General features: G+C 36.8%; 1 protein-coding gene across 1 annotated transcript; it reads right to left on the reverse strand.

Annotated features, from left to right (window-relative positions):
- Positions 1-526: 526 nt before the first annotated feature.
- On the reverse strand, positions 527-12,976 carry LOC138702812 (probable serine/threonine-protein kinase kinX). The gene is made up of 3 exons (XM_069830109.1): positions 12,965-12,976; positions 5,897-7,357; positions 527-1,432 (listed from the first exon to the last, which is right to left on the reverse strand). Exons 1-3 carry the CDS (start codon positions 12,974-12,976, stop codon positions 1,088-1,090), a joined length of 1,818 nt encoding a protein of 605 aa, XP_069686210.1. The 3' UTR covers positions 527-1,087.
- Between the last annotated feature and the right edge of the window lie 237 nt (positions 12,977-13,213).

Below are 13,213 nucleotides of genomic sequence, written 5' to 3' on the forward strand. Positions count from 1 at the left end.
ATGCTGCCTAGCAGTTCTCAGAACTTGAGGCGATACTATTACAAAAATGGATCACGGATACACCACACAGCGCTTAGAAACACGAAGCAACCAAGAATTCTTAAAAAGATAACGTACTTCTGAGTGACATAATTTAGTTTTAAAACGTTTAAAAGTTCTTGTAAAAGATTATTTCAGTAAAAAAAACTCCAAGATTTATGTGTTTATAATAGATTTCCTTAAAATATGTATTTACATAATTTCTGTGTGAAAATATGTTTTTCTATGTAGAATAAAATTCGGGTTTTACACTTGAAACTTCATGTTCGGAATTTTTAACTTTGTTAATTGTGTTTTATCACACGCAAAAATAATATTTAATTACATAGGAATCCGCTCCTTAGTTATTATAATACGTATTTTATTAAGAGGTGTTGAATACCATTCTCTATTAGGCCTGCGTAAATTCAATGCATCTACATGCAAGTGGGCACCTCTGCGCATCTCGTGTAATAAATATTTCCACTCATGAATACAACCTATTTTTTCTTACTTTTAAAATAACTGTTATTAACTTTTTAGAATGAGTTGTGACCAATGAACAACCAGTATATGTAATTATGTAAAACACAATGTATGTAATTTCGTTTGGATACGACAAGTTCTTTAACTTAGATATTCCTGAATAGTCATTAGCGTTTTTTAACTTCCTTGGGTTGGTACTTGGCGAGTGACTGTTGTAACAGCATGCATTAGCTAACAGCCTTGTCATATGAGATTTTATTCTCATAATATCATATATACTAACAAGTTGAAGTTTTCAAAACACTTCACTACTCATTCTCTCTCGTACTGATAACCTAACGACGATATTGTCTAGCTACAGACCTTATACAGTAAAACAATCATATTTTGCGCACAAGTAACAGTGATACTTTGTACTCACACACAATAACATGTTATCTTTCACACCCTTGCTCTCTTAAGTGTTACAAGTGCGGCAAAAGTGATTCTATTTATGAATCGTCAAAACTGTTAGCTGAAGAATCATTCTGCAAACAACGCAAAAGCGAATTCTTACCGCTTCAATTCGAACTTTGAATCTTGTTCAACCTTGATGACCTTCTCCAAAGCTGTCCTCCAGAGTGCCCCCTTGTTCCTTGCTCTCTTCAGTTATTGGCACAGAATGAACCACGGCTTTCTCGACGTGCACCTCCACTGGATAGGGCACTTTCTTCTCCACGAGGTACGGCACTTCTTTCTCAACGTGTACAGGATAGGGCTTCTCCACTGGGACTGGAACAGGTCTCTCGACCGGGACTTTAACGGGATAGTACAGCTTTTTCTCCACAGGATAGGGTACTTTCTTCTCGATGGGATATGGAACTTTTTTCTCCACTTTAACTGGATATGGTTTTTCTACTGGTACAGGATACGGTCTGTCGACGTGCACCTAAAATGTGACAAATACAAAAGTTAAAACTTCCTAAATTGTTTTCTTAGTTCTTGCTTCTTGTAATGATATATTTAAAATCCAGAATTTTCAACAAACATTTTAAAGTTTATCATCCCCACAAAGGAAACATTCAGAATTATGAGGCCCAAACCATGGATAAATATATAATAGGATGCGAACCTGCGGTCAGCACCATCTGGCCGTGGGGGGCTGAAATAAGATCAGCGCCCAACGTCGTAGGTGGTAAACGTTAGAACTACGTGTTGGGTACATTACCCAGAGTTCTCTATTTATCCGTTCGAGATATTGCTCGAGAGTCGAGGAGATAAGATGGCGGACTGAAACTTACTAATTTTTTTTATTTTAGTAGGTTATTTTACGACGCTTTATCAACAGCTTAGGTTATTTAGCGTCTGAATGAGATGAAGGTGATAATGCCGGTGAAATGAGTCCGGGGTCCAGCACCGAAAGTTACCCAGCATTTGCTCATCTTGGGTTGAGGGAAAACCCTGGGAAAAACCTCAACCAGGTAACTTGCCCCGACCGGGAATCGAACCCGGGCCACCTGGTTTCGCGGCCAGACGAGAAACTTACTAATAAGTGAACATAAAGTGATACGTGTGTGTATAAGCAGTGTATGTTAAACAGTGATGTTTATGGACGTTGTAAAATAGTGTTGTTGAATGTATTGTAAAGTAATAGTAATATAATAAATTGAACTATCTAAGTAGTTCTTGCAGACTTTTCCATTGCGCTGTACAATAAATACCCAAAGAATACAATCCCAATTATCTAACCTTTTGCTTTATTTTTTGTCTCTGTCTGGTTATATTTTAATTGGGTGGTGTAAAACACATCGTCTCTTTTATCTTCCTGTTGGCTCCGGTAAGAATTTTCAGTAGAAGATGCTGTGAGGAATAAAAATGTAAATGTTTTATTTTAAATTGGGTTAGTTTTGAATATCGATGAGAGTGGGAGGGAATACTTTCTGCACAGTTTAACATTTTCATCACCAGGTGCGCTGCTAAATGCATGGAGTAATTACTCTTTTCGCTACTTGGTGCGCTGCTAGATGTAATAACGCCCCTCCCCCAAACAGATGGGAGCAAGATCAATTTCTACAACAGCGCCTCTAGTATGTGTTACGGGAAACTCAGTAAGTTTCGCATCCTATTATATATTTATCCATGCCCAGACTATCACCCTTTCACTATGTAGGTAGCAAACTGCAAAGAGAATTCTTAACACGGAAGAATAGTTGCCAATACGATCTGCGAGATAAAAGCTGGAATACGCCATGGAATTTCCCGACATTCGCATTATAGTTGGAGAAAGCCGTTCCAACAAAACTCTGCATAATCGGCCCAATAAGGAATCAAACCCCGCCCGAGCGTGGCTCCAGATCAACGCATAAGCGCGCCTAGCCTCTGAGCTAAGTCAGTGACGCACATACTTCAGTAATTGGTTATTTAACATCGTCATATCAATTGCAAGTTTGAAATTGGTAACAGCGAATTGAGAGGGTTCGCCATGGTATTATTTGATATTCGCTTTAAATTTGGAAAAACTTTGTAAAAAGCCGATCATGAAATCAGCCCAAGCCACGCCCGAGTGAATTCTCGAATCGCGAGTTTCCACATTCTTGACACGGCTGTCCGTGGTTCTTCACTTCTTCCCAACCAAATATGAACATTTTGTCTGTAACCATTTCTATCGCACCGATTTATTATGTATAGAACGAATGGGGAATTACATATATCCAGATGTAAATACAATACACAGTTTAATAGGTAGCATCTGTTAAATCGTGATTTATGTGTTAGCAATCCCGCTACTGCTTGTAAAGTGAAACGCATATCTTTTTCTTCAGGTAACGACAAGTAGAAAGATTTGTAACTTTTAGTGAAAGGAAAATTTTAAGCCAGTTTTTTTTATGTCTTATTAGTTTACAGAAACGCTACCTTATCATATACGAATTATCCTTTACAGTACTTTCTTGTATACAGACTTTCAAGCGAATATTCGACCTAATATTGTGGATGTTATCTCTAATCCCGTAAAGTAATAGAAATTATCTCATTTCATCTATGGCGAGCCCATAATTCTAAAGCTGAACATTATCCATTGCCTATTGGTTATACCATGACTGACAGTAGTTTTTCTCCTTCATAATAAAAATATAACTTTATTTTCACTGTTATAACACACAAAGTCTACACTGAATACACTATTATAGCGAGTTTATATTATGCAAGTCGTAATGCATATACTTGTTTTGAACAAATCTTTCACTAGCGAAAAGCTGCTGCAACTCAATTAGACAGCACTTTAATGTTACGTTTGCTAGGACAAAAGTAACTTCGTTGAGTCATTAGTGAGAGCTGCTTCAACTTAAACATGACAGTGTTTTAATGTTATGTTTGTTAGGTACCATTACAGAAAGGTAACTGTGTTGAGTCGTTAGTAAAAGCCGCTGCTACTTAAACATGACAGTGTCTTAATGTTATGTTTGTTAGGTACCATTAGCAGAAAGGTAACTGTGTTGAGTCGTTAGTGAAAGCTGCTGCTACTTAAACATGACAGTGTCTTAATGTTATGTTTGTTAGGTACCATTAGCAGAAAGGTAACTGTGTTGAGTCGTTAGTGAAAGCTGCTGCTACTTAAACATGACAGTGTCTTAATGTTATGTTTGTTAGGTACCATTAGCAGAAAGGTAACTGTGTTGAGTCGTTGGTAAAAGCTGCTGCTACTTAAACATAACAGTGTCTTAATGTTATGTTTGTTAGGTACCATTAGCAGAAAGGTAACTGTGTTGAGTCGTTGGTAAAAGCTGCTGCTACTTAAACATGACAGTGTTTTAATGTTATGTTTGTTAGGTACCATTACAGAAAGGTAACTGTGTTGAGTCGTTAGTAAAAGCCGCTGCTACTTAAACATGACAGTGTCTTAATGTTATGTTTGTTAGGTACCATTAGCAGAAAGGTAACTGTGTTGAGTCGTTAGTGAAAGCTGCTGCTACTTAAACATGACAGTGTCTTAATGTTATGTTTGTTAGGTACCATTAGCAGAAAGGTAACTGTGTTGAGTCGTTAGTGAAAGCTGCTGCTACTTAAACATGACAGTGTCTTAATGTTATGTTTGTTAGGTACCATTAGCAGAAAGGTAACTGTGTTGAGTCGTTGGTAAAAGCTGCTGCTACTTAAACATAACAGTGTCTTAATGTTATGTTTGTTAGGTACCATTAGCAGAAAGGTAACTGTGTTGAGTCGTTGGTAAAAGCTGCTGCTACTTAAACATGACAGTGTGTTAATGTTACATTTCTTAGGTGCCACTAGGACGAAAGTAACTGTGTTGAGTCGTTATTAAATAGAGCAAAATACTTAAGACATTTTCTAAATCGAAAGCAGTGATGAGGTATTAGGGGTCAATATGAAATATTGGGGATTCCCATGTTTAGCTATACAAAATCAGTATTTATCTTTGTAAAAAAAAATAAACAATTTTAAAGCAAAACATTTATTTTGCTAATACTTGTGAAGTTTCTAAGAAAAATTATGTTATATCTTGTATTTTTTTCCATTCAACATAGATATACAGTACGTTAAACTCCGTTATCTCACTCTTTATTATTCTAATCACTTTTATTTTACAAAATATTCAATAGTCGCCTATATCTATGCGCCGAGGTGTTAACTTGAAGTTTTCATTTTCTAATTTATCAACTGGTATAGTTCTGTAGCGTACTAAATAAAATTCTTTCTGACCTTTCCGCGAATAATCTTTTCAAGGAAAACTTTTCTGTAAGTGTTAAGTTCTAATGTAGTTTTTGTCCTTTCATACGGAGGAAGGATCTGAAGGCTAGCGCTATAGCCTGTAATGAGCTTTATGTGCCTTACTGGTCCTATAATTGAAATGATTTTTTAGGTGAGAACAGTCACGCGTTTGTAGATATAGTAACTCAGCTGTGTGGCGTTATCATTTGATTCAGTCTGCACGTCTTAAGGCTCCGATGAAGTCTCACTAGTATGTCCTTCCCTCTCCAAAAGCGAGCATGTCCTCCTGATATTATAGCCTATGTCAAATTACTACATCACATCTCACCGTTCTGGAAATTAAGAAAATTAATATTGAAGCCGAGAATAAGGATGGCATGATGCGGGGAAAGAGGAGAACCTCTACAAAAATTCTCAGGAAACTTAACTTTGTCCACAAGTACAATTCTGTCATCGTCGGGATTAGAACCCACGTCCGCAGTCACCGTAAGCCGGCTGACTTCCAACGTGGCATTTCATAATGCATTGCTAACAAATATCTGATAACTGCGTATTGCTTGATTCGGAATTCGTTTAAAGTAAAGGCCAAAAGCTAATTTAAATCGTTGTGGTATTAAATCATGCCTTTCGAGTTCATCATAAATTGCCACAGTTCTAAACGTGTACAAATAGCTGCAGATTATCTCACCTTAACAGGGTACGGAACCTTCTTCTCCACAGGATAATGGATTTCCTTCTGGACAGTAACAGGATACGGTTTTTCCACGGGCACAGGAACAGGTCTTTCGACCGGCACCTTAATAGGCACGGCCACTGGTCTGTCCACAGGTACTGGCACGGGCACTTTCACCTTCACGGGGTAGGGCTGCGAGACCGGCACCTCCACGCGCACGGGGTAAGGTGCCGGTACCTTCTTCTCAACCACCACGGCGTAAGGCTTCGGCACATGCACTGTGTAGGGTTGCGGTACCGGCACTTTCACATGCACAGGGTACGGCACCTTCTTCTCCACCGGCACGTGAACTATGTAAGGCCTCGCTACCGGCACTTTGACAGGGTAGGGGACCGGCTTGTGCACCGTGTAGGGCACAGCCTTGTGCACTGTGACGGTGACAGGGACGGGGCGGGAGACGTGGTGCTTGACAGGGTACGGCACTAGCTTCTCCACAGGGTAAGGCACGTGCTTCTCTGTAGGAATGTACACTGGGTAGAACTGAGGGACGGGAACCTTCTGGGTAAGCGTGATGGTTTGCACGTTGTGACTGACTTCGAAGCCACCTGAAGAGTCGTGAAAATTGCTGTTTCCTTGGCCATGGTGTCCGAGCAAGAAGTTAAGTCCGCTTTCACTCTGCGCCGGATCACCTTCCTTATACAGACCTATTCCACCAATATCTTCGACTTGAGCTTCATGCACTTCATAACCTGTACCTTGCAGGTGCACCAACTGCTGCAGTGATGCATCTTGTTCACGTTTCTCCAGATCAGCACCACTGTGGTGTTCGGTGTGTTCTTTCAAGATGCTTTGCCCCACTTCCTGCTCCTTGTGCAGATCTACCCTATTTTCATGTTCCTTTTCTTTTGCATCATCTTCAGCATTGTGTTCAGCATTGGCATGTTCGTTGCCTTCGCCATATTTCTCGTGTACTTGTATTTCTTGTCTTTCTAGTTTCTTCTCCTTTTCCAAGTTATTTGTTTGATTCTCATCGTCATGTCTTTTGTCTTTAGCATCCATGTCTGCCTTCATTTCGTCACCTTGTTTTGCACGGTTTATTCTGTCTGACTGAAAATCTGCTTTCTTATCATCTTTTTCGCTTTGATGGTCCTGCTGTTGAGGATCTTGCAATAGGACGACGTCTTTGGCTGAAGATTCTTGGGAGACTTTTGGATTGTCACCTTCTTTCACCTCTCCCAAATTTTGTTTCTCTTCCTGATCAACTTTTGTAGTTTTTCTGTCGTATTTTCGTTCCTTATCTATTTCTTCTACTTTCTTGCTCATAGAGTGAGATTCAGATTCTAAATCACCTTCTTTTAGCATCGAGTTTTCCAAGTTCTTATTATCTGTAGGTTGTTCTTCATTGCTCGGTTCTCCTTGAACATTTTTAGAACTGCCAGCTAGAGCGACTAGGGCTATTAGCATCATAAATACAATCTGAAAATAGAATTGTACATGAGATAGTAGACATAAATCCTTCACATTTCAAAAAAGTTTCAAGTTATTTTTACCATACATATTTTTCAACGGTGCAATTAGCGTCAAGACGATTATGAGGAATTTTGTTGTAAATCATTGAGCTGTGCGTATATGTAACACATAGTTAACGTATTTAAGCATATTCGTCTGTTAATATTCCTCAAAATAACAATTAATTTATCTCTATATCTTTTCTAAGACTCTTAGTTTTATGGTACTCCTGCAAACTAATTATATGGCGTGTGCTGCCGTATCAGAGGAGTTCGGAACAAATCTAAGTAAACAACGCCAATAAAAAGGAAAGACAGGTTTCGAAATGAGATCTTCGAGTAAGAAACAACTTACTTAAACTTAAGGATATTAAAAGTCTTTTCCCGACAATAAAAATGTTCTTGAACCTAGAACTTTTCCTTACGTAATAGTATTCTGTCAAAAGTAAAAGACACTCAAAAGATAAGATTCCGGGATTTAAGTTGCAGGTTAATGCCAAATGTGAACTAATTACTTTCGAACTTCTGTAACCTTGAAAAAGAACGTAAAAAGGAGAAATTAATAAGGGCTACAACATGAAAATCTGTTGAATTTTATCATGTCCATGTGTTTGAGAGTAGCCTATAATATTTCCATATGTAAGACAACCATATTTATAAACCTTCAACTTACCTTTCAAACGCGTGCTTGCAAAACTTGATCACTAAACAAAGTAGGCCTACATTAAAATTTAGAACATGGCAGTGTAACCAAAATGAAAAGCAGACATCTTAAATGTACTTTTAATGAAATCTAAAGAGAGAAAATGATTAAGAAATTTGTGGAAGAAATTCCAGAAAGAATAACATTAAATCTACCAAGATTAAAATAGATAAAATTCATCAAATCATATTCCGGCATTATTTTGTGGAAATATATATATTTCGACACCTTTTACGAAAATGCTAGTTTTCAGGAAACAAAAAATTTTGGACATGTCTGTCCATATGTCTGTTCTGTCAGTTTTGCAGCGATTTCTGCAATTGGCTAGATTTTTAGGATCTGCGAGTCAGGTTACCCTGGAATAACGCAGAAGAAATATGGCGAATAATGTTAAAAATCAACGAACCCCTATTTGAAATTTGAAATACGAAATTACGATTTAGTAGCTACTGTATTACCTAACGTAAATTAAAGTGACAAATGACATGACAAATTGCGTAAACGGAAATGAGTTCCTAAAAGAAATTATAGCCTACACGAAAATACATATGCTTTTCTTTGCTATGCCAGTCTTAATGTTCATCCCCATCCCCTTCTGCCATGTGCCTGTACAGGTAGAAAGGTTCCCCCTTTCTAGAAATATCTTTTGTTATTCCCGGATGAATTACCACAGACGCAATTATTGAATGACTAAAATGTTGAAGTAGGACTACATATATGATAGTGAAAAAGTATCACTTTGAAATGCCTATTTTTGTAACTATGACAATGACACCGGAAGTGACAACAATAAACAAATGGCTACTTCATGTTACTCTGTCCATTAATTGTATACGTCCAATTTGAATAAGAATTTATAAATGTAGTCGGACGTCTCATTTTCACGTGAAACGTCTTATGTTGACCCACAAACTGGGTAAATGTGTTATACATATTTTCTGTGAGGTTAAGTTAGTTAATGCAATTGATTATAGAGGCAGCACCGTCACTTTTGTTATTGTATCAATCGATGGATAGCAGATTTCCAATTAAATGTGTGTAACATGAAATGATGACGTAGGCTATACGCTTATGAGATGAAGGGCAAGCTACAAGAGTCTACTATACTAGGGAGATTGGGATTCATGAGTTTAAACAATGGAAGAATTCATTATAAATCTACGTATATGTGTGAAGATTAAAATTGATCATTTTTACAAGAGTCAGTATTGCTGTGTTATGGACGCGAAAAAGATGAAAGCAGAATATATGCTAGCTTATTGCAAGTGAAACAAAAAGACAAGATTATAATGAAAATAAAATTGGTGAATTGGTGACGCCAAAACGTGCCACTAAAAGAGTTTAAGAGAATGTGTGAGGGAGTGTAAACAACGGAAAAGGGAACGACAAACAGTTTTACAGCATGTAGTAGCTATGAATGAGAATGTCCAGAACCTTGTAGTTATTTTAAAAAGTATTTTATTAGCAATAAGTTTGATTACATTTGTAATGTATGTGACAGGCTGCGGTTCGAACTAGGCCTAAAATCCGTGGTAATACTTACCAAGAATAAAAACATTTATGCTCGACCATGCCGAAATGTAGTAATTATACACCTGATAGCAGCCCTTTAATGAACCTCATTAAAGTTCAGGTGTTCCACCAATCAGAAAACACCATTGTAGCATTATGAAAGCGCAAGTATCGATTATTCTCGGATATGCAATCGAAAGACAACTAGCGAAACATCACGGAGGCTGGAAATCCAATACTGTCGCAGAAGGTTATGATCTGTTACTATAATAATTAGCGTTAATTATAAATAATATTCAAATAAATTCAATTTGTCATCTCGTTTTTCAATGTCTAAACCAATTTCAAGGTTATATCAAGATTAATCTTTATTTTACTCTCTAGATTATATCAAGGTCAATGACATTTGTTTCTAGGAAAAAATCAATACTTTCGCGTCTGCGCACATCTCACAATTTACGAGATATTGCACAGGGTCAGTTCCGCTCCCCAGTCAGATAAGAATAATATGAATACTTATGAATAATTTCAAGTTAGAAAAATGGTCGAGCATAAAAAGTCGTATGAAACTTGCCTATAATGGTAATTAAGACGCTCGTAAGAAAATTGTGAAACTCGCTTGCGCTTGTTTCATAAACATACTCGCGTCTTAATTACTACCATTACAGGCTCGTTGCATAATGCACTATTAAAGCAATCCAAGATATTTCATAATTCCTCTGGCACTTTTTTGAGATTGTCAATACTGTATTTTGTATGCAATTTAGAAAACGAAAGTGAATCACCTTAGTTGAGTACGCATGAAAGTATGTGTGGGGGTTTTCAAAAGTAAGAGATAATTATAATTGCTCACAGCTTCTTTATTTTGTACACAATCTCAAAAGTTCTGACTGTGGCATATTACACAAGAAATGCGATATTTTCATAACTTCATCCTAGATGTTATGTATGCCCACCATTTTATTCTTATTCAAGTAACAGCCTCTCTTTAATGCTGTACACAGTTCGTGTCCTGGAATATCTGCCCAGTGTGTGCGATGGAGTCCAACTCACCAATTGTCGTAGGTTTGCTCTTCCTTCAGTTAGCCCCATAATCAATAAAATCTGCTGGGTTAATATCTGACGATATTGCAGGCCATGTTACAGAAAAGTGCATACTGATAACACCACCAATGAGAAACCAACGAAATCGTCATGGTGATGCAAAAAGTCCCATTTCTTGTGCAATAACGAATAAGCCATTGCTAGAATGTTTAATATTGTTTGGAAAATATGAGCATTAAAGTTGCCTCTTCTATATACAGGTTGTCCCATTTATCTTGACCACTCAGAATAACTTTGTACGCAAGCACCAAATGAAAAATTCTATCATAAAAAAAGGTGTAGAACTGAAAGAGAGAAATAATACTGATGAAGAGGCAACTTTGTAGCTTATTTATTAATGAGGTACAAGTATTACCATTGTTCCTTTAAATAGCACTGTGTATTTATTATTCAGTATTTCAATTAAGCTCGTCAAGACCTTTGCAAAAATGTATCACAGTGCGTCATTCTGATAAACAGAACGTTACTTGGTTCTTGTGCATAGTACGTACAAAGGAAGTGATTGGACTAAGTTGGTGTAAACAATACGTAGTAAGTCTATATTGCAGATACGCAGATGCGTAACCCACTCTACGTAGCTTAGGTTTACAATATGTATGTATATGTATATATATATATATGTATAACAAATTATATAACAAATATATATATATAACAAATTTATATTTAAATATCCTGATCTTGTCAATTCTAATAGTTCTAGTATTACATTTAAAAAGTTATGTATGGATTTTATAAAAATTGAAAATTTGTAAATTTAAATTTATATACTATAATTGCATAGTAGACATAAGACAAATTGTATTGCATACTTATTAATTTCAATTCAGAAATCCGCCCCTGAGCACGAGTTCTACTCTTTCAGGGGCGAGCTAATGTTTTTCTGTATATATTATATGTTATGTTATAATTATTAGCAAAATAATAAATAAATAAAAATAAAATAATGTAGCACAGACCACTCACTCAAGTCATCAGTATTCAGTGGAATAGAACCAAAGCTACATGTAATGGGTTACACGACCCTGAGTATCATCTGCAATGCACTACGTGTTGTTTACACCAACTTAAAGGCAAACCACTTCATAGAGTACTATGCACAGGAACCATGCCGTCCAGGCACCGACCCCACTGTGATATATTTTGAAAAGGTCTTGGAGAGCTTAATTGAAGTACTGAATAATAAGTGCATAGTGTGATTTAGGTAAACAATGTTAATACACATATCTCATTAATAAATAACGCTACAAGGTTGCTTGTCCATCAGTATTATTTCACCCTTTCAGTTGTACCTCTTTTGTATGAAATGATGTTTCATTGGGTGTTTGCGTACGAAGTTATTTTGGATGCTCAAGATAAATGGGACACTCTGTATATAATTATAATTCAAGAAATAAACTATAAACACCAACATCAGTTCCAACATGCTAAAGGAATTAAGTTATTGTAAAACATTTCGTGAGAAATATGTCCTCCAAGTGACACTTGAAGAATTTTATGCTCGACCGTGCCGAAATGTAGTAATTATACACCTGGTAGCAGCCCTTTAATGCACCTCATTAAAGTACACCTATTCATTAAAGTTCAGTTGTTCCACCAATCAGAAAACACCATTGTAGCAATATGAAAGCGCAAGTTTCGATTTTTCTCGGATATGCAATCCAAAGACAATTAGCGAAAAGTCACGGAGGCTGGAAATCCAATACTGTCATAAAGGTTATGTTCTGTTACTATAATAATTAGCGTTAATTGTAAATAATATTCAAATAAATTCAATTTGTCATCTAGTTTTTCAATTCTAAATCAATTTCCAGGTTATATCAATATTAATGTTCATGTTATTCTCTAGATTATATCAAGGTCAATGACATTCGTGTTTCGGAAAAAATCAATACTTTCGCGTCTGCGCACATCTCACAATTTAGAAGATCAGTTCCGCTCTTCACTTAGATAACCATAACATGAATACTTATGAATAATTTAAAGTTAGAAATATGGTCGAGCATAAAAAGTCGTATGAAACTTGCCTATAATGGTAATTAAGACGCTCGTATGAAAATTATGAAACTCGCTTGCGCTCGTTTCATAAACAAACATACTCGCGTCTTAATTACTACCATTATAGACTTGTTGCATAATGTACTATTATAAATGATAAACTTTCATGTATAATTTTTTTAGCTTCAACGAAAACAATTCAAGTTTCGGTTAAAGCTATTTTGTAGTTTAAAAGCCACCTAAATGTAACAGACTTACTCTGAGCCCCATGGCGCCAGCTTGTGAACAACTTCCTGCCGCGACAATCGTGACGCTTTATATAGAATCTGACAATTATTCCAACATTTCACTTCGCATTATAGTTGCCAGGCCCAGCGTGCAGAAGAGCACCTCGGCCGACACGGATGACGGGCATCTCATGTCATTCCTGGACGCTTATCTCGAGATCGAAAGTTTATTGTGACAATCTTGGAGCTAGACAATGACGGCATATGCTGGTAGAGCTTC

This window comes from Periplaneta americana, chromosome 7 (genome assembly GCF_040183065.1).
Source record: "Periplaneta americana isolate PAMFEO1 chromosome 7, P.americana_PAMFEO1_priV1, whole genome shotgun sequence".
Classification (NCBI taxonomy): Eukaryota; Metazoa; Arthropoda; class Insecta; order Blattodea; family Blattidae; genus Periplaneta; species Periplaneta americana.

Excerpts from the sequence above, each read along its gene's own strand:
- LOC138702812 (XM_069830109.1), bottom strand. Across the intron at positions 1,433-5,896 it reads AGGTTCCGTACCCTGTTAAG|GTGCACGTCGACAGACCGTA; the intron begins GTGAGATAATCT and ends GTCACATTTTAG.